At 41.6% G+C, this 27691-nt stretch overlaps 1 protein-coding gene across 1 annotated transcript; it reads right to left on the bottom strand.

The window, feature by feature from the left end:
• On the bottom strand, positions 1-27545 carry LOC103625953 (phosphatidylinositol 4-kinase alpha 1). Its single transcript, XM_008646354.3, has 26 exons — positions 26365-27545; positions 25947-26288; positions 25707-25868; positions 24635-24805; positions 24351-24509; positions 24116-24243; positions 22223-22529; positions 21010-21178; positions 20336-20553; positions 19453-19611; positions 19192-19374; positions 16998-17474; positions 16560-16919; positions 15259-15473; positions 6919-7096; positions 6637-6773; positions 6168-6321; positions 5497-5763; positions 5258-5335; positions 5084-5128; positions 3830-4002; positions 3564-3759; positions 2765-2905; positions 1250-1458; positions 1008-1169; positions 1-539 (listed from the first exon to the last, which is right to left on the bottom strand). The coding sequence occupies exons 1-26, from the start codon at positions 27127-27129 to the stop codon at positions 281-283; spliced, it is 5814 nt and encodes a 1937-aa protein (XP_008644576.1). The 5' UTR covers positions 27130-27545; the 3' UTR covers positions 1-280.
• Positions 27546-27691: the final 146 nt, after the last annotated feature.

The raw sequence follows: 27691 nt of genomic DNA, 5'->3' as shown, positions 1-27691 counted from the left end.
TGAAATCACATGATAAAAATGCGAATCATACATGTCTAGTAAACGAAAATGCATTCTGCGACAGCAATACAGAATCTTGATCAACTTACTAGCTACTTTCTTGGCAGTTTTACAGTGCAAGAAAAAAAAAGAATTGCCTCTTTGCACCAAGCATCCTACGTTAATCACATGAATTCCATCCTTGCCCGATGATACAACTCAAAAAATAAATTCTACATAAAAAGATAGTGGCTACATACAATTGATGTACACGAACGCCACTTAAAAAACGAGAAACAAACTATTTCTCAATACCCTGCTGCAAGTACTGAATCAAGTCATACCCTGCGGTAGTCCACTTGTTGTAAGCATCAGCACATGTTCGTACCATGAAGTTAGCGGCCTCACGTTCATTCATCTCTGGATGAAACCGCTTCCGAAGATTATTGATAGGATCTCCCCTGCTAAAGCAAGGAAGGCCACTGTCCACCATTAGGTTGACTGTACTTAAAATCCCATTCATATGCCTCCTTGCTGCTAGGTATCCTTTGACACACAACCTGAAAGCGAAATACTCAAATCAGAACTACTGTACATATCACAAACACACACATCATTTTCATAACAAGATTTTTCCACCGTGAGTCCGTGACAGTAAGGAAGCGTTTGAATACACTAGAGCTAGTAGTTAGTTGGCTAAAAAATTGCTAGTGAATTAGCTAGCTAACTAGTACCTAAAATTTGCTAAAAGTAGCTAATAGCTGAACTATTAGCTAAACTGTTTGGATGTCTTCAGCTAATTTTAGTAGCTAACTATTAGCTCTAGTGCATTCAAACACCCACTAAGTTAACTATGAAGGCTATGATGAAAATAATTTTTCGTAACAAAAAAAGTTTACCAATCCTTTACTTTCCCTAACATTTCCTCTAGCTCCCCTGCCGTGCTCTCACGCATCTGATACTAAAACTAAATGGTGGCAAAAGCATACCAGCAACTCTAGTTCATTAAGTGTGTAATTTATGCCTACCTGAGAAATTGGTTCCATGTATCACTCTTCATAGTTCCAGATGGATCCAGCAATTGAGTCATCTCGTGGCTTAGCTTGAAATGTGCACTCTCAAACCCCATGTTACCTCCAGGTGAAATCTCCAAAATAAAACCAAAATCAATGTGAACTAATCTCCCATGGCTGCATAAACAAGGTGATGGTTAAGTTGCATATTCTATATTCAATCATTCATATTTTTTTTAAAAAATAGTGTGCCATACCTATCAAAGAGAAGATTGCCATTATGCCGATCCTTCGGTTGAAGGAGTAAGCTAGCAACAGCATATCCAGCACTACTGATCATAAACATTTCTCGAGCAGTTTCAAAAGAAGGTGAACCTACAGGACCATAATCTTGCTGAAATATCTCTAATAAACCACCATCAGTTGTTTCACCCATTTGATTTCTACTTCGAGTATCTGGGACCACCTGCAGCCACCTAGGATTAATAGTGGAAACCAAGAAACTAGCCAATACCATTAGGTATAAAAGGAATATTCTAACATATCAACAAAAACAACGCACGCTAGCACATAATGAATTACTAGAGATGCAATGGTATGCAGGTCTTGTGTGTATACGAGAGAAAAAATATTAGAGATGCAAATAGGAACTCTATTAGCTTAACACAGCTAAAGCAAAAACATTGAGAAATAGTGCAATAAATCTTCGAGGACTATAAAAACTAATACTTACGAAGTACTGAGCTCGACCACAACAAAAAATAAAATCAGTACATTTGGCATTCTAACATAGATCTCAATCGTAGAACAATATTTTTTTCTCGAACACGCAAGAGAGTTGTGTATCATTAAATTAAATAGAGGGAAAAACAGGGAAAAAGAACCCTGAGAGAAACAACAGACCAACACACTCACAAGTCACAACAGCCAACCACAATACCACCTCCTAACATGGATGAAATGTCTGGAACAAGGATAAGCCCTTAGCGCCAACCCAGAGCCTCATCCCTAGCATTTAGGAAAGTCACTTGAACATTTGGGGCACTACCAATCAAAAACACATCTATTCCTATGTTTCCAAATCACCCAAGCACCAAGAATAACTAAGAACTGAAACCCTTCTGGTACAGCCCCTCAAGCTGAGAGCTCGAGTCCTCCACCAATCTTCAAAGGAGTCCCCCTACTGAGGCGCAAGAGATTGGAGCCCCACTGACCGCAGAAGCTCAAACCGAAATTGCCTAGCAAAAATGCAAGTGGCTAGTAGGTGCTAAGGTGCTCGATAGTTTCTTCTTGTTGATCACACAAGATGATATTGAAAAAAAAGCTCGAACCTCAGAGATCAAGTAATGCTCGAAACTTTGTATTTTTAATGAAATATAAATGTTATTGTTGAGGAGTAATTTATAGCTTGGTTTGGTTGGTAGAGCCTCCAGCTGAGAGGCTGCCCACCTGGGCTTAAACCCAGGTCCTCACAAGTCATGTGAGTACTGCCCTAAAGAAGGTCTTCTCCACATGGTTAAGTTTTTTTAATGTCATTACAGAAAAAGTATCATGTAGTATAGTTTACTTATCAATTTAGTTAATACTTGAAGGGAACTTTTCTGCTCGAAGTTACTAAAACTTTCATCTCATGGGCCCTTGCGCCAAATTTTCAAGATTTGCAAGTGCACACCTCACATTTGAGTGGAAACAAAAGGCAATTACACACATGATTATTGCTTGGTGATTCCATAGGCCATACAGGTTAAAAAAAGTTGCAAAGACATATTCACCTCAATTATGCCTCGGCCTGGTCCAGTAGGCAAAACACCATATGGAAAAAGATACAGGTTTAATCCGACAGCTTGAAATACATCCCTTAATAGAGCAATCACTTGCAGCGCCAGCACATCTTGTCTACAGTCATCACCAACCTGTCATATCAAAAAAGCCAGCTAGTATTCAGCACAGTGGGTGAGTTACCACTAATCTAACCAAATGAAGAAATAGGACTGCTACACTGAAATTTGGATAGGGTGAAATCATGAATGCACAATACTTTCCTTATAGGCTTAACGTTTGGTGCTTTCATATAGTCAAACGTGTCAGTATTTTTTCTAGTAAACTGCAAAGTTGGTAACTCTATAGTTATTTAATAGTATAATTAATAATATCGGAACTTAAGAGCACGCTCTTGAAGACAGGAAGGTGAAATGAGGTGTTGTAGATACTTTTGTGGGCCACAAGAGAAAATGTCGGCCCAGCTCCCACAACAACAGCAGGATCTTGTTGGTTAGGATCATTGCTTGAGGGATAAGTTAGTTCAGTTTGTCAATGAGACAGTGAGTTTGTTAGATTGGATTTTTAGGTGCCAACCCTATATCAAGGGCTTTGTCAAAGAGTTAATCTAGCATAACATAAACCATGTTCCACCTAATAACTGTTCAGAGCCTCTAACGAGGGTGAACACACTCCCTCTTTCCGCTAGTCCCAACCAATCCATTAGCCATATCATGATTCATACATGATTAAAAGATCTCAAGAAGTAAAGGTTGTTTGTGCATGCTAACTGCAAAGGAAATTATAATTTACCTTAAAAATACAAGCCTGTGGTTTTACATCATTTGGGTCCCCGTCACGGTCAACAACGTTAAAAGTAATCATTATTGGAACTTTTGCAGCAGACTGGAGAGGAATACCGCTGTCCAACTGTATACCCCGTACTAGCTTGTTTGTTGCAGTAGGTAGGTAGAGGTCATCACCTGGAATAGAAATCTTCTCCAGTTCCCTGCGTGAAAATTATAATAGAAGTTCTCAAATCTTTTCTTTTTGAAACATTGCAATAACTCTAGAATTACCTTCTTATACCCGCTCTCCGCTCGTCCTTGGGGAGAGGGAAAAGAACACCAGAAATAGATGTGACTTTGTCAAAGAAATCAAATTCTCTTTCAAACATGTCACGAGCCTCTGGAGTAAAACTCTCTATAATTTTGTCCTTAACAGCTGGGAGCAAGGACTGGAATGCACTGCCCTGGAAAAAAATAATGAAACATGAATAATATTTGTGACACCAATACTTTGGCCTCCTGGGGTCCTGACATCCTCTTCAGCTAAAATATCATGTTACAACGTATCAAAAAGTCAACACAAAACATGTACGTATACACCTAAAGCTAAGTTGAGCCACAACAATGCAGTTTAAAATTCTTCAGATTCAGAAAACACAAGTGTCATTTCAGCACATGATGAACCGTGCCAGGTTGACTGCCTGTCTATTTTGTTTCTTGACATCTAGAATGAATTTGAAACTGAATTTTTGTAACCATACTTAACTTTATGCACACTACACACATGATTTTTGTGATGATCTTTTCAAACATTATAGCACAATAATTTAGCTAATGAGGACGCTCGCACCCGAGGAGGCCAAATCTGCATTGATACTTGTAACCTTTAAACATGAAAACAAAACTACAAACATAAGACAGTTTGACTTGCATGGATTCTAGGAATTGATTTATTTAAGGATGAAGGGAGTAGTTTTTGCTATGTACATAGATGTACACTATGCCTAGTATATATATTTTTTCGCAAAAAACGGAGGAGAACTGTCAACTGTGTCATTAAATTAAGAAGAAAGGGTTTAAGGTCCTAGTATATCTATGAAAGCCAAAACACCTTATAGTTTGGAACAGAGGGAGTACATATAAGTATGCATGATTAATAAAAAAAACGCCATTGCAAATTTCACCCACTAAATTAAATTATCCACTCCATGTTTATATCTCTACTATGTATGCATAATAACATTGCATCATTTAATTGCTCAAACCCATTATTTATGGGCCTTCACAGGCAGTGGAAATTTCAAGGATGATGTAATTAATTTATTTAGGGTCAAATAACCTTTGACTGGTTACTGGTTAGGTATTGGTTACTATCACCAAGAAGGCAATGATACTCAAGGATTATTATGGCTCAAACTTTATCAATGAAGTTAAGAAAAGAAGCACAATGGAGAAAAACAGTACTTCTTTTGCTAATGCATATTTTGATATGAAAAGGAAGGAATGGAAAATCCATCTACAGAAAAAAAAAACAAAAGATAATACCTTCAGAGCAGCTGCATCTTTCTCAGATTCATCAACATATTCTCCCTGCATTTCAAGTTACGGACCAAAAAACTCGATGAAAGAATTTTACATAATAAATAACTTACATAATCATAAAATATCTTTTTAAAATGGGGAAAAGAGAGGAAATGGTAGAATATAAATAAATTTCACCTGCAGATGCCATATCAAGATATGAGCAAATATATTACTTCTTCGAGTAGCTCCAAGCAAGTACCCTTCAACCAGTTTCTGATTGAGTTAAAAGGCATAAGAAATAAGATACAAGTAATAGATTATTTAAGAAAATAATATGGCTTCTATGAGCAATGATAAAGCAAAAGATGTAGACTGAAGTTGTCCTTTGTGTACATTGATGACAGAAACATGCATATCACTGAAAGAATTCTCACCCCTTCATCATATCTGAGAGATTGTACCAATTGTGGCATAAAAAAGGTAACAGTCTCAGGGGGGTAAGTCTCCAAGACACGAAGGACATAGGCCATAACACGTGGATGTCCTTTATAAGGAGGAGTAAGAAACTCCAATGCCTGTGTAACAGAACATGGAGCCCAGTGTGGTAGTTGCTGTAACAGCACTGAATTTTCATCTACTGCTTTTGGAGTAATGAAAAAGGGTAATGCTTCAGGAATTGTACGAAGCTCCAGTAATCGTGTCTATAAAAGAAAAGGAATGTGAACATCAGCCAGCTTATCAATGAAACGAAGCAGAAATTAGAAAGATGTCAAATACGCATAATAAGTCACTAAACTCAGAAACCAAGTACATTACTCAATCAACATGGGTGGAGCCTAAATTCACTAGTATATTCCTGCAGGACTACAAATCTTTACACATACTGACGGAACAAGATGCAAAGCAAAGATATTATGAAACAGACCTTGCATGTGAAGAAAACAAAAAAGAAACCTAGTAGCAATTATAATATCTGAAAAGATAGCAGCTATAGGAAGCAACTATACTTGTACCAACAAGTGATCTATTGCTTGTGAAGATAGAAAAAAATCTAGAAGAAATTATAATATCTGAAAAAGTTAGTAGCCACAGAAAAGAACCATACCTGTACCAACTGAGTAATCTCAGATTGCATTGTAGCATTCGTTGGAAACCTCAAAGGCATAGAAAGAGCAATTCGAGGATCAACAGCAAAAGCAGTTCTGACATGATCAATCCATTTATCCGAGCTGATTTTACCGCGAAAAGTCGTTGTATCTCTGGACACAGATAACATGAGATGCATGTTAACTCAAACTCAATACGACCCAAAGAAAAAAAACTCGACCTGCTGGGGGAATGACAGCCCCCACGAATATTAAGAGGACTTTCTCACGTAGGTCGAGAAAACCCTCGAACCTCTGTCCCACCCATACACAGCGCCATCATAGCCCATGTGAGAACGACCGTGGCCGGGCTTTAGACCTGTGCTTTGGCGTGGGACAGACGAACCACCTAACCAATTCAGCTAGAGGCCCTTTCCCAATACGACCCAAAAGAAACAAAAGATTGACAACTCAAAGTAGGGTAGTTACTTTGTATGTATTGGTTGTGCCCAGACTTCAAGTCTGTCTGCCTCATTCTGAGAAAGTGTCAGAAGTAACTGTTTACGCTTTTCCCTTGCATTTGTGTAGTTGTCAACACAGCCCCAAACAGGATGAATGTGATCTGCCTGCAACCAAAGAAAAAAGAAATTGGCAGAGAGAAAGATTTATAATTTTAAAATATTTATAGATGGGTGAGAGAAGAGACATTTCTCTGAATCGAGGATGAGATCAGAGAAATAAATGGAAACCAAAAGTGTTATTCAGTCATACCATGCTAGGTTCACCTTCACGTCCCTGTAACTTTGAAACCGAATCGACAGGACCACTGGTGCGCTCATTTTGTAGAAAATGAACAAATACTGACACAGATTGAGCTTCTCTCTGAGCATAAGTTTTGTTTGGAGATTCATACCACTCAGGCGCATAAGAAAACCATCCCAAAGCAGCACTGAAAAGACAGGACAAAAAAGTATATCAGCAAAGCAAAAGACAGCAAAGAAGATGCAAGCTTGCATCCGAAACAAGCATGAAAAATAAGAAACAATTACATACTCTACTTGACAGTAATCGTTATGCCAAATGGAGCCCGCCCAGGGGCCCATGTGGCACTGTAGCGCGTAAACAGTATCTTACGCCCAGTAAGCAGTGCCTTGTGAATAGTGCTGGACAGATTAGATTGGTTTTATTTAAGAGCATCTCCAACAGTGACTTATCTCAGTGTCCCAAATTAAATTATAGGGCTCAAGCTACAAAAAAAACAGCTCCAATGGTGCCTATTTTACAAAAAATATAGGTCACCTCCTGAAGTGCCACAAATATACTGCACCTTATTGGGCTGCCCCATATCTAGATTTAAATTAACAGACGCTTCACAAAACTTTCCTTTCCAAACAAACGGAGTAGATTAACAGATTTCGATTAATCACTTGATTTGGGGCTTTACTGATGGAGCTTAATTTTTTGTTGGTGCCCTAAATTCTATAAAATATGTCTATTTTAAATTTTAATGGCACTTTTATAGGGCACATTGTTGGAGATGCTCTTAGGAAAGAGATAAGTTAGATTGATTTAGTTAGTTAGGATAAGGAAAGAGATAAGTTAGATTGATTTAGTTAGGATATTTTCTTAGGGGTCAAGTCAATCATCTCTATAAAAGAGAGAACTTATATCAATTGTAATCAAGCAAGAACTAAAAAGGAACGCCCTTCCTTGCTGCCCGGCCGTGAGCCCCTTGTGTTCCCTCAACCCTAGCCACCGCCATAACATCCGGTATCGAAGATGTCAGGTTACAACGACGGCGACAAGCACCAGCTGGCTCCATCCGCCCCGCTGGCTGACGCCATGGTGAAGGACCTAGCAAAGTCGATGGCAGCCATGTCGTCCATCCTGGTGGCCCTAGTGGTGCAGCTGCCACCAGCGCTAGCCACCATCATGCTGCTAGGGTTCCATTACATCCTGTCTGGCTATGGGACGACGACTGTCTTCATGCTTAGCTTCTGTTGCAGCTCTATCCCAACTTCCATCGCATGCTTCATGCCGATGGCACAACTTTTGCCGCTGTTAGTCCTTCATGCGGCATGAGCAGCGCACCATCTTCAACGGTGGCGGCATGTCACCCCTACAGACCAGCTATCTGTAGTAGTAGCAACCTTGCAGTAGATTGAGATGATGGAGCTTGCAAGGCTGCAAGCACGAAAGATGCGTCATCTCCAGGCATCGGCGGCGGTGCGGCTGCAAGCTGCTACGCATGGCCTCCTAGCACATTGGCGGGTGCGGGAGATGCGAGATATGCAGTTGATTCAACACCATACCCCTTCGCAGCTCCTCCAAGTTGTGCTTCGCTGCACGGAGGACCTCAATCTCATTCGCCGCGTCGAGAATCTTGGGCATGCTACTACGGGCGGTGGGCATATTGACCCCTCATGGGCGACGAACCAATAGTCTACAACGGTTACAATCGGAGAGGCACGCCCCTCCTTGTCGTTCTCCATCGAAATCCCTCCTCTCTTCCCTGTGCGGTGCGCACTACACCATGGGATCCAAGTGGTTGTCCACATGCAACTCTGTCGTCTGGATGGTGTCCTTCTAAGCCTCGCGTCTCCATGGGAACATTGACATCTGCAGCCATGACCACCAGCACAGCTCGAGGATGATGTCTTGGAGGAGTGTAGTGTTATGGCAAGTGGAGTTGGCCCAGGGGCCCATGTGACACTTTAGCGCATAAACAGTAGTTTGCGAACAGTGAATAGTGCCTTGTGAACAGTGCCATACAGATTAGATTGGTTTGGTTTGTTAGGAAAGAGATAGGTTTGGTTAGGATAAAGAAAAAGATAAGTTAGATTGATTTGGTTAGTTAGGATAAGAAACGAGATAAGTTAGATTGATTTAGTTAGGATATTTCCTTAGGGGTCAAGTCAGTCATCTCATCTCTATAAAAGATAGAACCTACTATCTTCGTTTTGGAAATGCTCACAGTTTGGGGCTGCTGAATTCTGCATATATTGTGCTTATCCCCAAAAAAACGGAGGCCTTGTCAGCCAGGGATTTTCGGCCTATTAGCCTAATTCACAGTTTCGCTAAATTGGTTACCAAGTTGCTTGCTAATAGGCTCGGCCCTCACCTTCAGAAGTTAGTGGCTGCTAACCAAAGTGCTTTTGTGAAAGGAAGATCGATTCATGATAATTTCATGATGGTGCAACACGCTATTAAATCTCTCCACAAAAAAAGAGTCTCAAGTTTATTTTTAAAATTGGACATCTCCAAGGCTTTTGACTCTGTTTCTTGGGCTTTTCTCATTGAGGTGCTTTCTCACCTTGGATTTGGAAATATTTGGCGAAATTTGATTTCGAATCTGTTGGCTTCATCTTCCACTCAGGTGCTGCTGAATGGGTCTCCTGGTATTCCTATTAGGCATCGGAGAGGGCTTCGCCAAGGTGATCCCCTTTCCCCAATGCTATTTGTGCTAATAATGGACGTCCTTAGTAGTATGTTTCTGCTAGCAGAAGATAGGGGGCTGCTCCATAACCTTCTGGAAGGGAATGTCCGAAACAGAATTTCTATTTATGCTGCCGATGTGGTTCTGTTTGTTAAACCTATAGTGGAAGATCTGAATTGTGTTAAGGTAATATTGGACTGCTTTGGTTCAGCGTCTGGTCTGGTGTGTAATATGAACAAGAGCTGCGCCATCCCAATTAAATGTAGCGACCAGGCTGTGCAGCAGGGTTGCAACCTTCTTCTTTGCAGCTCGGCGTCCTTCCCCTGTATATATTTGGGTCTTCCAATATCAGATAGAAAGCTCAGAAAGGCAGATCTTATGGACTGGGTTGAGAAGATAGCAGATAGACTCCCCAATTGGAAGGCTCGGCTACTTAATCTCGCTGGCAGGACGACGTTGGTGCGTTTTGTTCTCTCTGCCATCCCTATTTATCTCCTCATTGCCATGAGTATTCCCAAGTGGGTGATCAAATCGATTGATAAGATTCGCAGAGGGTTCTTATGGAGAGGCAGAAAGGACGTGAATGGAGGTAATTGTTTAGTCTCTTGGGATGTCGTTACAAGGCCGCTTCTATTTGGTGGGCTTGGGGTCCCAAATTTGTATTATCAGAGCTGGGCTCTGCAAGCTAAATGGCTGTGGCTGGAGAAAACAGATTCAAACAGGCCCTGGCATGGGCTTATGCTGCCTGTGCCGTTACAGGTCAGGAAGTTCTTTCATGCTTCGGTTATTACTGCGGTGGGCAACGGAAACAACACTTTATTTTGGACTGATAGATGGATAAATGGCGGCTGCATCAATGATTTTGCTCCTGATGTCATTTCCAAGGTTGATAAAATTATTGTCTCCACTAGAACAGTGGCCCAGGCTCTTGGAGGACAGCAATGGATCAGTGACATCTTGACACCTCTTTCCTGGATGGGGATCCAACAATTTTTGCTGATTTGGGATGCTGTTAGCACTATTGTGTTAACTCAGGAGGCGGATATTCACACCTGGCTGCATACTTCCTCTGGTCAGTTTTCTTCTAGGTCTTGTTACAGGGCTTTATTTATGGGAGCTATTACGTTTGAACCTTGGAAGAGGCTTTGGAAATCTTGGGCTCCCCCTAAGTGCAAGTTTTTCTTATGGCTGGCCATTCGGAACAAATGTTGGACTTCAGATAGATTGGAGAAGAGAGGTCTGGACCACCCAGTGTCTTGCCTACTCTGTGATCAAGAGCAGGAAACCATACAACATATTTTGTGTACATGTGTCTTTGCAAGACAGTTCTGGCATTCCATTCTGTTTGGATTGAATATTGGTAATCTCTCTCCATCTGGAGATGAGATCTCCTTTGCTGATTGGTGGCGAAAAACAAGTAAGAAGATTCATAAAAGCAAGAGAAAGGGCATGAACAGCATCATTATCTTAGGGGCCTGGTGTTTATGGATCCACCGCAACAAAGCTGTCTTTGATGGGGAGACCCCTTCGCTAAGCTCTATCAGATGCGTCTTCCTTGATGAGATCGGTGTTGGATTACGGCTGGTGCCAAGCATCTTCAGAGCTTTGGCTTAGAGCTTGCGCGTAACCTTCACAGGGTTTAGGGAGTGGTGTGTGTTTTGTGTTTTTTTGTTTTTGGTAAGCCTGCTTAGGGCTTTGTACCTTGGTCCATTTTGGACCTTTTTTCTTCTCTAATTAAAATGATGCGCAGTTCTCCTGCGCTTTCGAAAAAAATATATCAATTGTAAGCAGGCAAAAATTAAGAAGGAAAATTCTTCCCTCTTGCAAGGCCGCGGGCAAGGCCCCCAGCCGACCCCCTTGCGCTCCTTCAGCCCTAGTCGCCACCATAACAGTAAGAGATAGTTGAAGCATAATTACTCCATCGGGGTAAAGGAAGGAAATAAACATTACTCCACTTGTGTTGTTTAAACATTGCCGGGCCCAAACCTAGATGGAGAAAGAATCCCTTCCCAGAAAGAGGGAGGGGTTGTGATAGGCTTGGAACACCCAACCAACCACTCATACGGAAATGAAACACAAGACAAAAGTGTTTTGTTTCAATTGGGTGTCTAAATTAAAATGGATACCATTTAAGGTTTTGTTAACTTGTCAACTAGCAGTTTTTCCCTCGAACCACGCACGAGAGTTGTGTATCATTTCATTAAGAAGGAAAAAGTTCCCCCAAAAAAGATTATACACCCGGGGGGTGTGGGTTACAACCCACACTTACACACTACCAGCCCCATTCACGGCCATAGGAGGTTCAGTCCTAAGGACCAAATCCTGAAGGACAGCAGCCCCAGCTAGACTCGAAAGCCGACCTTCAGCTATAACATCTAGCACAACACTTTGGACAGCAGGCCTTGTACCCTGAAAAACACATGCATTCCTATGTTTTTCTAGAGGCTCCCAGGCAACTAGAACCACTAAGGAATTAAATCCCTTCCTCTCTTCCTTGGGGAAGGCAGCAAAAGCTCGACACCACCAAGAGTTAAAACGACTATCAATCCTGGGAGGTCTAACTGCCGGGGTGACTCCACTAAGCAATAAAATCCAGACCTCCCTAGCAAACACACAGGAGACAAGAATGTGGTTGATGGTTTCCATATCTTGATCACAAAAAGGGGGCAAGCGGCCTGATGTGGTAGCCCACGTTTGGCCAATCGATTCGAAGTCCAACATCGATTATTAATGGCCAACCAAATGAAGACCTTGCAGTTTGCAAGGGCCCAAGTTTTCCAAATCCTCCTCCAAGCTGGGAATTTGATGGAGCAGATAAACATAGTATTGTAGGCAGATTTTCTGCTATACTGATCCGAAGATGAAAACTTCCAAGAAAAACGATCTGGGACATCAGGATGCGAAACTACACCCTCAACAAGCTCCCAGCTTTTGAGAAATTCTATCAAAACCTGAACTGTTAGAGCCCCCTTGATATCTGCCACCCAGTCTCTGTTGGATAATGCCTGGCTTTTTTCTCGAAAACGCATGAGAGCTGATTTCATTATAATAAGAAGAGAGAAACAATTACAAAGTCTCAAATGGACTTAGGTCCTAAAGACCTGAACCCCTGAAACTGAAGGGCCAACTCATGGTGGCCAGAACTTGGAATAGACAAAACAGTTCATGAGAAAAAACACATTAACTACCTACTCTGGCTGACAGGAACTGGCTCACTTCTCATAATTGCTCTCTTCGGGACTGCCAAGAGCAAATGTGGAGCATGGTCAGCCACATTTATTCCTTGTAACCAATTGTCTGTCTAGAATTTGGATGAAACACCATTCCCAACATTTACCGTTACGAACATTTGAAAGAATGCTTGGGCTTGTTTAAGAATATAGACAGGAAGTCTAATCCACGGTTTTGAGGGATCAGTTTCCATAGACCATAACCAGCAGATGTGCAGGGCTCAACTCATCTTCCAAACCATGAACACCAAGGTCGCCAAACATGTAAGGTCTTTGCACCTTGGCCCATGAGACTAGACAATTTCCTCCATTTGCATGTTCTTGCCCTTTCTAAAGTAAACCCCTCCTCCTTTTATCAACAGCCTTAAAAACCATTTGGGCACCAAAAGAAGTGGAACCTAGAAATAACATATCATAAGCCGACTTCAAAGTGCGTTTGGGAATCTTGGGCACCTTCAAAGTGCAGTTTCTTCCTTTGGCTTGTCATGCACAACAGATGTTGGACCGCAGACCGTCTTGCTAGAAGAGGGCTACCCCACCCTAGTGTGTGCCCCCTTTGCGACCAAGAAGAGGAAACAATACAGCATCTTCTCATCTCTTGCGTCTTTGCACGACAGTTCTGGTATTCCTTGTTGAGCAGGTCTGGGTTGCCTAATCTTTCACCAGATAATGTTGTTTGCAGCCTTGATGACTGGTGGAGCAGGGCTGTGGAGAAGATTCCCTGTGATCTTCAATCGGGCTTCAATTCTCTAGTTATTTTTGGCGCTTGGAGCCTTTGGCGTCATCGCAACGACTGTGTGTTCAATGGGAGGTCGCCGTGTCTGGCGAGTGCTCTCACCCTCGCTGGCGATGAGCTCAGGATGTGGTGTAGTGCCGGGGCGAGAGGGTTGAACCTGCTTTCAACTCTTATGTTTATGCTTCGACCCAGGGGGATAGTCTAGTGTCTTGTTCTGAGTGATTGTGTGCGGTTGTTGTGTTGCGTCTTGTATCGTGTTGTGTCATGTGTGTGTCGTGTCATGTGTGTGTCGTGTGTGTTGTGTTGTTATGTGTTGTACCTTCTTCTACCTATTAATGGAATGATACGCAGATCTCCTGCGTGTTCGAGAAAAAAAAACCATTTGGGCAGATTCAAGGCAAGCATTTGATGAATTGGTGTTGTTGGTGATTGGTAATATTACATAGGTATCCCTTTTGAGTTTTGACCAAACCACCAAATTACTAAGAAATCACACTCAAAGTTCATTAGTTAACTATGAGTTTTGCAATTAATCTCTTGCAAAATTTGTTTCTTTTGGTCTATTTTGGACCCTGTTATCTTCTTGATATAATGATATGAAGCTCTCCTGCGTGTTCGAGAAAAAATGTTTTTTCCTATCATTGTAATTCAAGATTTTCTATACAACTTTGAGCTCTTCATTTTGTTCTACCTTATGATTCAAAATATCAGGATTTTACAGATGAGACATAGAAAGCGATGTATGAAACATTGTAGCATGCATATGATGAAACATTGATTTTAAAAAGGTCAGGCCTAGTGTTGGTGGCTCCCACATGTGGTTCCCACATGAGTAGGGTCCAGTGATTTCAAGTCGTCCGACTAATCGCGATTAGTCGCGATTAGTCGGGCTAGTCGGTTCTGTTAGCACGACTAGGGAGGCCGACCCGATCTGCTCGACTAATCGTCCGGTCGTCCGATTAGTCATCGACTAAATACGATTAGTCGTCCAATTTGGGTGGGGGCGATTAGTTGCCCTGGACTCCTAGTTTAGGTCAATAGTAAGTCTGTACTTGGCATTTATGTAGTAACTAGTAAGTCTGCAACTCTGCATCATATGAATTAGTGAGTTAGTGACTACTGAGTAGTAACTGATGTTCAATTGTTCATGTTCTGAAACCTGCAATCTGAATTCTGTCTTCCAGTATTCATATTTGCTATGTTTGGTAATTGATATTGCTTCCTATATGCTATATTGCTATATATAATTGAGTTAGTGACTGATGTTCATGTTCTGAAATCTGAATTGTCCAGTTCCAGTATTCATATTTGTTATGTACTTATGTTTGGTGTTGCCTTCTATATGCTATATTGCTATATATATCAATATTATATACATAGGTCCTGCAAATATGCAGGAGCGCTGTAGGGACGACCAGGTCGACTAGGACCCGATTAGTCGACCTAGTCGTCGTCCTAATCGCGATTAGTCGCCTGGTCGCCCAGGTGTATCGACTAGCAAGTCGCCCGACTTGAAATCATTGGTGGGGTCTAGGGAAAGAATAACTGAGGCAACCCTTAACCCTGCATTTTGCAGAGAGGTTGTGTCGAACCTAGAATCTTTGGCTCAGTGGAAAGGCTTCTCACCACTGTGTCAAGTCTGTCCTTCATGAACCTAATACACGTAATTATATAAGAACACAGAAGCAATGGAGTGAAGTAAATTTTACCGGTATACCCTGTCCTCTAACAACTGAAGCCCCATATTACACTTCTGCAAGTTAGATTGAGACTGGCATGAGCAAAACTTCAATCCAAGGAGCATCGCAGTAAAGAAAGTGCCAGTAGCAGCAGGATGGTGAGAAAAATGAGCTGGAGACTTCATTGTTCCTTGTAACATTCGACCTAGAAGTAGAAGTTGTTCAATGCTGTCATGCCGAACCACCTGCCAGAATGGCACTTCTATGAGGCTGTGGAATTAACTATTCTAGTAACAGAATCAGTTGCCAAAATGTGAACTAGAATGCAACCGATGTGCAAGCCACTACACATCCAAGATTAAATAAACTCTTCCTTATTATGAACTTATTTGACCTAGAAGTACCCCTACTTTGCTCCCTGAGTTAAATAAACTCTTCTTTGCATCTCATACACTGTAAGAATTCCTTTTGAAGCATTAATTGGCTATTAAGCTGAATTTAGTCAATTTATTATGAACTTATTTATAATATATCACAGGGTGAGGTTGAACCTGTATGCACAGAATAGAAAAATTCAGACACACAGAGACAGAAGTTCTAGAATTTAGACAATAAAACAACTTTTGAACAAGTGATTGGAAAAAAGAAAGACAAGCCATGGACAAATCAGGAAGAACTTTGTTATATTATTTGCTTTCCTTTTCGCTTATGACACTCCTTAATCCCATAAACTCGACCTGCGGGGGTAAGACAGCCCCCGAGTATTGTATTAAGAAGAAAATCTTCTCACACAGGTCGAGAAAACCTCCGAACCCCTGCCCCACCCATACACAGCGACATCGAAGCCCATGTGAGAACGACCGTGACCGGGGCCGAACCTTAGACCTGTGGTTTGGCGTGGGACAGACGATGGGATTTTTTTAACCACAACCTGAAATTCGCTCCCACAGGAAGTCGAACTCAGGACCTAAGGAGTGCTACTCAGACCACCTAACCAATTCAGCTAGAGGCCCTTTCGCACACTCCTTGATCTCATACTCCAAAAGATCATGAAACAAGCCTAAGAGAAGCAGTATTGTATAGATCACAATGCCCTATTCATTTCCTTCAGTTCAATAACCTTCCACGCTCCAAACTAGTATGCAACCACAGATCGAATATGCTCAGATAATACAGAAAAAAAGGAAAAAAAATAAGGCAAGGTTGAACATCTGTTATTCTGTTATGCAAACAACAATTGAAGATATGTTGTGTGCACACTGGTACCATAGTTTTAGCCATAAAAACATTAACAATTCATAACATAAATGAAGAAAAGATGAGATTATAACCTCAAACCGATCAATGAAGAAGCCAAGCCAGAGTCTATGGGCTATTATTGCTTCTACTGGGTCCTTTTCTGGTGGTGCCTCAGGCTCACCAGCGATAAGATGCGGCCTCAATTTTGCATCTGGGCCACAGTAATTCATATCTGATGCAAACAATCCACGCTTTGTATCTATGGTCCACAGCCATGCATCAACAAGTTCCGCAAGCACAAGAGGACCTAAAGAAGGCGCAGCCGATACTAGCCATGTCCAGATGTAGATTCCAGTTTCCATTGCATCAGGGGTAGAAATATAAGCAGGACACCAACATAGAAGCCGTATAAGCTGAGAAAACCCTTCCAGGTTTGCTCTAGAATCAGACACCTACATGTTACAATATAGGAAAGTAGAATTAATCCAGAATTAAGGAAACAACAGGCAGCCATGTGCAAATGATCTTACCATATGATCAAGAAGTAATGCTGTAGCTTGAGAACATGTTTCACGAAATTGTGAATTATCTATTGGTTGTTTCTCAGCTGCAACAACAAAGTTCTGAAGAAGACTGACAAACTTGGAGACAAAAACTTCATCAAATGACTGATGGGGGTGCAAAGATTGTGTCCCAGGAGGAGACATGCCCATGTTTATGCCTCCCATAGTACTAAACAGCCTTCTCATACCAGCAATCTCACCAGCATGATTGCACTTCACAGTTGCACTCACTACTGCAGTAGAGAGTACTTCCAAAGTGAAGTCAGGTGCTTCTTTTTTGGCTCCCGATGCTGCTGCTGCTGAGTCCATAACTGCAGGAACATTGGCCGTCCTAATACCGTTCCAATCATTCTTTCCACTACAAATACGTATCTCAGATAAAAGTGAAACAACATCTGCTGTATGTTGTGTTCTTTGTACTCCACTTGGCTTGCAAAAATTTTCCTAAAAATGCAATCAAAACCCTCTTCAATAGATATACCAGGCATTGGATCAAAAACAAAAAGGACAAATTACAAGTATGAACTTCTTATGCCAGCATGATGATGCATGTGGCATAAGTTTGAGCTATAGACGTTTAAAAGAAGGCTGATTTGAACGTGCGGTAATTCCTCACGGAAAATATAGAACGCAAAAACTATCAGGCAGTTTCTTCTCCAACCATTTCTATTCACTATACATTAAGATGTGCATATCATTTGACACAACAGATGCCGACAAAAAGCAGCTTTTGGTAATAAAAAAAATGGGATAATAAGCTAGTGAAGTGATGCACCACTTAAGTAATCTGATGCCACTAGTAAAAGGTTATCTTCCTTATTTTCTGGCAGTAATACAGACAATGTTCTTTTATCCCACAATACATGTTATTAGAGACACTCTGTTGATTAGATAACAAGATGACTTATTCTCATTCAGTATTGGAATGGAATGTGAAACCCATATGCAATAACCAAAAGTCAAAGCACAAATTTCAGAGATTGTTCTTGCAAAATGTTCAGCAAACAACATGCAAATGCTAAAATATGTAGCAAGTTATTTTGAGTCAGCAAAAAAAAACATAGATATCCACTGATACGAATGCTAATCCAAAGGAAACAGTTTCCCAGGACATGCCATATCCAGCTAAGATGATCTGTCTTAAAAGGCAAATAGTCTCTAACAGATCACTAGGAACTCACACACAAGAAAACACAAACACAATGGTTTTGGTAACTGGAATGACTTAGCTTTTTCTGATTTCCCTTTTTAGCCTCCTAATTAGAATATTACCCAAATAAACAGCCTACTACTACTACTATTCCATGCTGAAATTTAGCTAAACTAAAGGCTATGAACCTAGACACAGGATTATTTCCAACATGTCTGTTAACTGCCACCAAAACAATAATAAAATGCTTAGTATGTGAGTCTGGTTTCGTAAGGGCTCTCACCCCATTTTCCTCTTAGTACTCCCTCCATCCCATAAAATGAGGCATGCATGTTTTTAGAAAAGTCGACGTTTTAAAACTTTGACCAACAATTCAGCAAAAAAAAACATATATTTTTAGTGTATGCATGTTATATACTTAAATTTGTATTCAAAATTGCTTTAATATGATGCTCAGTTTGTATTTGTTGATGTCATATTTTAAAAAGAATTAATGGTCAAAGTTCCACTCTAAAGACTTTTTCAAAAAAATATATGCCTTATTTTATGGGATAGAGGGAGTATAATGATATGCAGCTCTCCTATATGTTCGAGGAGAAAACAATAAAAAGTCCTTACCAAATAGCAAGAATTTGCACTTGTTTTATTACTGAAAGTAGTATTAACAATTGAAAGCTACACAGGAGGAAAAAACAATCCAGGAGATCGCTATCATGCATGCACAATCAAACAGTTAATCAATGCAGCAACAGATCATGATTAATGAGCACAATTAAAGAAGAAAACAAAATGTTCCAAATGAAGTTAAAAATACTGTACAGAAAATCTAATAAAGGGGAAGGATCTACATGATAAGCAAGCTTAACCTCAACCAGACAAGCAATCGGCAACCTTAACATTGACAGGACAGTGACCATCTACTAACAGGAAATAAAACATCAGCCTCACACAAACTCAGAACAACGCTGCTGTAACAAAAGTCTGGCTGAATAATATTGTTATTCTTTAAACCTGTATAAGGCCTTGTGTGGTACATGGAGCATATGAAAGAGCACTTGTTAACCATTCCCTAGCGATCTTTTGATACAGTGAGCGTACAGTTGCAACCCAAGCAGGATCACTGACTGGACCAGAAGTCAACTCATTGTGAACAGAAATAAGAAGTAAATCCAAGCATGAAGAGTTCCAGAGGACCTGACAATTCAGAACACAAGTCACATCAGTGTCTCAAATCAATAAAATCAAAACATGACAAACCAAATGAATGGGTACCTGTGGGAACTTTTCCTTCAGCTGCGTTAAAAGCTTAACACTCACATCACGAACATGCTCGTCTCTCTGGGACATGCTTTTTATCAGAAAGCAAGCATGAACAGAAAGAACCGATTCTCTAACATCAGCTCCTTCACCTATGTCAGATATGCGATCATCCTGGCCACCAAAACAAAATATACATATATATAATCAATTTGCACAGCTACAGGTTACTGTTTATATAGCTATAAAATGGATCTCAATAAACGAATGCAATGCATTGGCGATGAATGGATGATGGAGTATCTCCTAGTTAAACAAGCAAAACACAATGGAATTTCATTGTGTAAATAAAATCCAGAACAGACTGCAATTATGGAACACACGATGCATGTTGTCAGTGCCCAATTTATAAAACACTTTGTTCATCGATGAGGTATTTACTTGTGAGGCATATTTCTTTATTTCAGATCAACAAAAGTAACAAATTGAACATTTACAATGTATCCTTTGCTATAACACATTCCCTAACAACTTAAAGCTCAATAAGAATCCTTGATATGAGCACCTACTAAAACTATCCAGACAACAGCAACGATCTCTAGTATAGATACTGTTTTCACATACAAAATTAAATTCAACAGAAAATAACAGAGTACATATTTAGGGGATGTTTGGTAGGCGGCGTTGTTCAGCTGCCTGGGTCAGGCAGCACCCCAGGGGCCAGGATTACTTGCCTGGCCAGGCATAGCCTCAGAGGCCGTGATCCAAACAGCCCCTTAAAACACAATGGCAAACAGGATTTCCAGTTTCCTACATGTTTCAAAGTAAATGATGGGATACAGGATATTGTAACACATGCCAAATATGTTCCAACAGACTGCTCAAGTGAGGAGTGTACCAGCCACGACAGCACTGTTTCAAAAGCTCTATGTGCAACTGCCGTCAAACACTGAGTTACTGCTGGTGTCAAATTTGGAGTGAGCAGGTATTCAAATACACAACTGAAAGCACTGTTTGATCTATTCAATGTAGATGTAGCCGAGAGTATGCCACCATTGCAACTAAAACGTAGTATCTCCAGGAAAGCAACTGCAAGTAGGTACGTAGCTTTTACCCCTGAAAATAAAGTAAACAGGATTAATGGATACATCAACATAATGTACCACTTAAAGACTGGCATGAATATGTCAATACCAACAATACAATCTAGTTCTAACAAGGGAAATGAATGGATAAACAGTTATCTTTTGCTTTTCTTTTTGCAATCAAAAGATACTAGGTTTTCCCTGTTTAAGTTGTTCCCCCAACAAAATCCATTTGTAAAGAACAGCATGCAACAGATAAAACACTTTAGGCATATTGAATAATGTGAACCTGAGGGAACACGTGTGTATTTATTTGCATGACTATAAATCTAAAGTTTACAGACCTTATACAGAACATTATAGTTAAGGACCTACAGTGCAATATACATCATTCTACACATCAATGTATTTGAGTTGAGTTGCAATATTGTTCTTTTCCCAGAAAAAGAAAGAACCGATAAGCACGCATCAGAGGATAAAAACTGACCTGAAATAGTGTTCATTGCTGCTACCTCAACTCGACCTCCCAAAGCAGCAGAAAGTGCAGCTCTCTGCCCAACAGCAGAATTTTCATTACCATTACCACCACGACTACCTGGGTTGTGTAGAGTGTTTAACTCTAGCTCATCTTCAAGCCATTTTACAGAACTAACAACCTGAAATCAGGAAAGCATAAAGAACGTTAACATTGTATTAATCCCAACAAGAATACTGGCATTTGCATGAAGTGATGAATAATGGATTATTAATCATAATTACCAACTTCTAATAAAAGGAGAGAAACTTAAGAATTGGTAATCCAAGAATTCTTATCAATTATTATGGAAAACATCATTATGTGTTAGCAGATGACACTTTGAAAGTTCGGAAAGGGAACGAGACAAGTGACTGAAGTAAAGCTGAATAAGACGAAATGGCATTTAAATATTCATATTGGATGGACCCCTCATCCATCCAAAGCAACTGTAACAAATTTTTATCTGAAAAAAATATGGTCCATGACAAATGGTGCATAACTGCATATCAGAAAGCATGCTGGCTGCTTGCAGCCAATATGGCTGCACCACATTCAAAACCAAGTTCCAGGTGCAGGCCTGGTTTAAAAGGTAGATCAGGTTCATTTCTCAGTTTCATAGCAAAGGCCAGAGAGGATAAATTGAAACCTGGATAGATGGTGTAAACACATGTAACAATAGAAGATATTTTTAAATGCTGCTATCCAGAAAATATGATAAAACAGACCTTTTACTAATGTAGTATTGGTTTAGGCCAAGCTACATTTGTCCTGATGTAATTTCAACAGAACATAAAAATGACTCAATGTAGGAAGACTAGGGAGCATAAAGGCCAATGGTAAAAGTACAAAGTATGCAGGTTTAAATTAGGGGGCATAGAAACTAATGACGACTCCTCTGCCACCCTCATTCAAAGCCCGCGTTCACCTAAATACTAAACAGTCGGTCATCCCTTGTTTAGCCAATTATTGGGAAAATATGGCTATTTAATAGCACAAATGGTTGATTAAACAGGCTAAATGGCTGTTAAAAGGAGAGGCTGGCCACTGCCTAGTGTTTAAATAGACATTTAAGCAAACAATGTTCAAAGAATAAATTATGTTCACTAGAGCCAGGAAAAAAAGTTCAATTTTCTAATAACATAGAAAACAAATTGTTTCTAGCTCTAAGCTCCGAGTAACTTACCAGAGGAGGTGTTCCTTGCGCAATACGTTGCACTGCTACAGACCATTGGCTGTTCCACATGTATGGTCCAGCTACAGCTTGAAGGGCTATAGCACTGCTGCTTTCTGCTGTACCTAATGAAGTGGAAACCGGTTTTGTAGGTGCCTCATTATTCTGTATGGGTGGAGCTAGCCCAAACAATACAACGTAGAACCAAAGGTTTCGGAATAGTTTCAATAATGATGGCTCAACAGTGGACACTGGATCAAAATCAGAACATATATCAGCAACTGCAGGAAGTAACGGACCCATCAAATCAGCACCACTCCTGCATTAATGAAAATTAATATCAGAGCACACTATGTGTCAGCTGACTTTGTTACGAGTCATACAAATAGATATGCGTGAGACATAAAATCATGTAAAACAAATGAAGAAATGTTACCAAAATCATGCAACACACAGAACCAGGTGATAACATGTAGTAACATGAGTTAGTTCCTCAATCTGCATATTAACCGTTTGCTCTTCATTTGGAAGCTAACAAGACAGCTTTTTCTATCTTTCGGTTGTCAAAGGCTTAGGTGGATGTCCTTAAAGCTTGTCTTGGATTAGAGTCTAGACAACACTAGAACTTTCTTTGGAAAGTCAAATTCGCATTTATTTACTACTTTGTGGTTTTGCTAGTCCAATATATAGATCTAGCAAAAATCACCACAATAACTTGGTGTGCTAGAAAAAAAGAACATATTCATTGAAAAGTATTCATGTGAAATCACAGATGAACAAAGACATGTACTCATGATTGCTCATTCACAAAGCTTACATAGATAATAGTCTAATCAATATTATATCTCTGCCTTGAAACTTTTATTATAGTATGTTGGTTGTTTTTGAGAAAAATATCATAGTACGTTAGTTGAAGTAACAAAATTAACACAATCATTTATACACCAAATCTACTCATCATTTTTATGCCACCAGCCAAAATACTTTCAAGGTGACTGAAACCAGGCAGTACAGTTCTGGAGTGGAGAACGAAGGTGTGGTGCAATGGCAGCACTGCACATTACTGCAGGCAAAACTCTAGACTGCAAAGGTGGCCCCAAGGCAAAACAGCAGCGCTTCAGTGGCAACAGATGAGGGCAGTGATTAGTTATTCACAAGTTTTCCGCTTAAACTGGTATGTCTCAGGATTTGGTATTAGTTGCACGCAGATCTCACTGATTGGTAGATGCACATCATATGGTAGTTTCTATCTTAATAGGGCCCTATGCCTGTTTAAAAGTCTGCCATTAAATTCTCGACCTGCGGGGGTAAGACCGCCCCCAAGGCATTTTATTTAAGAAGACGGACCGGGCCTTAGGCCTATGCTTTGGTGTGGGACAGACGAAGGGTTTTTTAACCACAGCTTGAAATTTGCTCCCACTGGGAGTCGAACTCAAGACCTGAGGAGTGCTACTCAGCCTAACCAACTCAATTAAAGGCCCTTTTGCAATGTATGCCATTATATTCATTAAGCGAGAGTTGATCGAATAATTAGTAGTTTCCCTCTCTTCTCCAACTTGCCTCAGCCTAGGTAGATACCATGGGAGAAGAAGATACCCTCTGGATTTGCACCCAAACTTACATATAACAAGTTTAGAGAATCGTTTTAGGCAAGAGGTAGCACTCATAAGATTAGTTTTCCCTCTCTGACAGAGTCTAGAATTAATTAGAGTTAAGATCAATCACTATACATAAATTGTTGCTTTCATACAAATAAACTCAGGCATGCAGATTAGACTGCAGGCATAACAAGAGTTTGTTTGCATCCAGCAATTAGCATATATGCCATTTCTAAGACCTAAAGATATTTGAGCTCCTTACAAAATGTACATGATAGATAGAAACTAACAGCACAACATCTCTTACCTCCCACTTTTAGATTCAGCAACTAGCCCCACATCTGAGCACAGAGACAGTAACCTATGACGATAATCAGACCTGAGTTTTGTGCTTGTAAGGTTGGAAGCAACAAGCAGAAAGCCTGCAGGAAGAGTCTAGAATGTTGTTTGGCAAAGTTAGCATGGAGTATTGAAAAGAAGTCAAAATCACACTACATAAGATAAACATATAGCATCAATATTTTACAGAACTCATCACATACTTCTGTTCGCTCAGTTGTTGCTTCTGATGGAACTGTATTGTTTTCTGAAGCCCCTAGAGCTTTAACTTTGTCAAGATAGCTTCTTGTCATCAAGACAATACTCTCACGATATGATTTTTCAAAACCCAAGCACGCAACACGAGATATTGCATCTAATAACTGCAATATTGTAACCAAATGAATGCCAAAAAGAATGTCTTTGTTTAAAAATGTGAAGTAACCAGAAACAAAAAACAAAATTATAAGGCCAAAATATGTAATTGAGCAGAGACAAAGTGACATACTCGTAAACGCAATGAACTTGGAGATGAAGCATCACCCTCTTCTAGATGTTCAATGAAAAGGGGTAAAATCATGTCCACAACTTCCCATTTTTTCAAGCAAACACATAACTCAGCCAAAAGGCGTATGACATTAAGTCGAATAACTGGAACTGCCTCTTTTCCTTTGCCATCCTGGAACAGATTGAGTCAAGTACACAACCAATATAGAAATCTAACTAATGCTACTGCAGTGCACATGTTTGGTCATTTCAAGTAGTAAGGTGAGATCATAAAATCCGTCAGCAGCTGGTAAGGTTAATTCTATGACAGAACAAATGTTCCAGTCCAAACCATAGAAATGAAGTTAACTTTCAGAATTATATCACCTCAACCATAATCAATTTAACAATCTGAATCGGTGTGCTTGCAATCTGCAACCATGCATAATGAGATGGACAAGAGTGTGCTGGATCTGCTACAGCAGATCGAATTATCCAAATCAAAAAGACCAACTACATGATAGCTAACTCTGCTTGCAGCTTGAAATTTTTGCGAAACTGGAAAACATTATCGTAAAATAAAGCACACAAATGCATCAGGTCACAACACTGAAAGTATCAACAGATGTTACAGATGGCATTCCAGGGCAGCATGGTATTTTTAAATAGTTAAAGAGTGCTGCATTTTTAGCAAATTTACATAATTATACATGAGTTGGTCCATCTATCCGTTCACACGAAAACTTTGCGCTATCAGAACACTCCAGCTTAACATCGGATGTTCTATAATAATCACTCAAAATTCATGATAAAACAAATTGTTGTTTTAAATACACCCTACAAGCCAGATTTCTGTATTGGAATATCAAAAAAAAACTTGGACGCACTATGGCATGCCTAAAAATGAAATGATGACAAGGATTGCACTGAGAAAAATATTTAACAGAACGTGCAAGAGCAACATCTAGCTACGTTGATTTGTGGGTGCTGTCATAATATATAGTACAGAAAAGATCCTAGGTCACAGGTTCACAACAACTCTTCCTAGACCACAAAAACTCCATGAGCTAACTAATAAGAGAAAAGAGGAATACCTCCTCCTCGTAATCATTCCGCTCACGAACATAAGCAGCTAGACGCATAACAAATGTGTCAACAAGGGCCCTATCCTTTGTCCAGCCAAACTCTATGATCTCACAGCTCAACTTCACAACTGCTTCAAATAGAGCCCCAGGACTACTGCCTGCCATGTCAGCCTGCATCAAAATAATGGTTTCATATTAGACCACACCCCATGAACACAGAAGTTTCTTCAGTCCAAGCAAGATACATGCCTGCGAACATGTGCTCACAACAAGCGGTTTTAAGGGAATCAAAAGCACCGGCAGAAGTTGGCCCCCACGTGAGACAGTTATCTGGCTGATCCCATTGAGCAGTGTGCAAAATAGCTCCTCGCATATCTTCAGTTTCCGCCAGGATGACAGGATGCACGACTTGGTGGCCTCGATGAACCAAGCTAGAGTCTGCTGGAGCATATCCTTCGAAGATTTGATATCAGTATCCATGGTGGAAACGCTTCGCACCAGCACCCCCACTGCAGCTTGACAACACATCAATTTGGTGTTTATCCTTGCCCTGAGCTGTGTACCCTGCTCCCTCCAGTCCCGCTTTCTAATCTGCAAGCCATCACCACAATAATGAGCAAGCACAACAAGCATCATATAGAGGCACAAATGAAGGGAAGAATCTTACCTTGAGAAAATCCGTGAGTGATCGGACCTGTCGCGCAGCAGCATTCCTGACCTTCCCAATCTGCTCGGTCTCTAGCCCACCCTCGCCCCCAAGCATATGCACGGTCAGTCTGAATGCGACTTCCTTCCGCTCCAGCTCATCGACCTCCTCCTCCTCGAACCTCCGCACTACCTCCTTTGCCCCACCGTTTTCCTCGCCCAAGGTGTCCTCTCCCTTCCCCTTGGCCCTGATCGGCTCCTCCTCGGAGCCAAGAAACTCGAGGAGCAGCCGGGCAGCGATGGGCGCGGCATCCGCGGGGAGGAGCGGCAGGGGCGCCGCGGCAGCGGCGGCGGAGAGAAACGCGCGGGCGAGCGGCGCGGAGGTCGGGTCGGCGACGTCGAGCGCCGCGAGGAGGGCGGCGGAGAGCGCGGAAGAAAGGGCGGGGGAGGATGGGGCCGCGGCGAGGAGCGGGAGGAGCCTAGCGAGAAACGGCGCCGGGGCGAAAGACTGGGGCCAGAAGGCCGGCGAGAGGAAGGCGTGGGACGCGAGGAAGAATAGGAGTGGGGCCGGGGGCGCCGCATCGCCTTCGGCACCGGCACCGGCGCCACCCGCCGGGAGGAGGCGCGCCAACGCGAGGAGCGAATGAAGGTGCGCCCTCGACGCACGCTGCGGGGCGGCGGCACCCGGGGCGGCGGCGCAGCGGGAGGAGAGCCATGCAAGCTTGTCGGCGAGGAGGAGATCCGGGTGCGCGGCCACCAGGTCGCAGAGCTCGTTGAGCGCCTCCATTCTGGGGGCGGGAGGGGTCACCTCGGCGGCAATGCGGTGTCAGATCATGTGGCGGATCGGGGTACGGGAACGCGGGCGGGGCGGAGATGCGCTCCTCCCTCCCTCGCCCTTGGTTTTTCCTTCCACTGACGCGAGAGCAATTGGTGGAGCCGAGGACGGGGGAAAGCCGGGGAAGGGACAGGGTGGGTGGATGGCTCGTGTTCTCGGTTGACTCGGCTGCCGAATGTTTTGGGGCTGGGCGGGCGGCAGCCTGAGACAGCTAGGCAGGCAGGGGGGGGACGAAGAAGAAAGGCACGCGACGCGGCGTCGATGGCTCGTTCCCCGCCACGGGCGCGATGCGGTCGAGAGGAGAACGACGCGACGAGCAGAGGACGATGGCAGTTGCGGGCCTTGCGGCCTCGACGGGAACCTGTCACGATTTTGACGCGCTGTGATTGGGCAGGGATAAAACGGTAGGTCGGTAAACATTAAAATTATTATCGTTTTTATATTTTTATCGAAAATAAAATCGAAAACGGTAACTCCGGAAACGGAAACGATATTGGTATTTCGGATACATCGA

The sequence above is a fragment of the Zea mays genome, chromosome 5 (genome assembly GCF_902167145.1).
Source record: "Zea mays cultivar B73 chromosome 5, Zm-B73-REFERENCE-NAM-5.0, whole genome shotgun sequence".
NCBI lineage: Eukaryota > Viridiplantae > Streptophyta > Magnoliopsida > Poales > Poaceae > Zea > Zea mays.
Note: the sequence above shows the minus strand (reverse complement) of the source record. Positions and strands in the feature narration are given on the sequence as shown.

Bases quoted from the DNA above. Each gene is read 5' to 3' on its own strand.
- LOC103625953 (XM_008646354.3), bottom strand. From the start codon at position 27,129: ATGGAGGCGCTCAACGAGCTCTGCGACCTGGTGGCCGCGCACCCGGAT. The intron at 24,510-24,634 runs GTATGTCACTTT...ACAATATTGCAG, and splicing joins CAAGTTCATTGCGTTTACGA to TTATTAGATGCAATATCTCG. The intron at 22,530-24,115 runs GTAAGAGATGTT...TCATTAATGCAG, and splicing joins GCTGAATCTAAAAGTGGGAG to GAGTGGTGCTGATTTGATGG.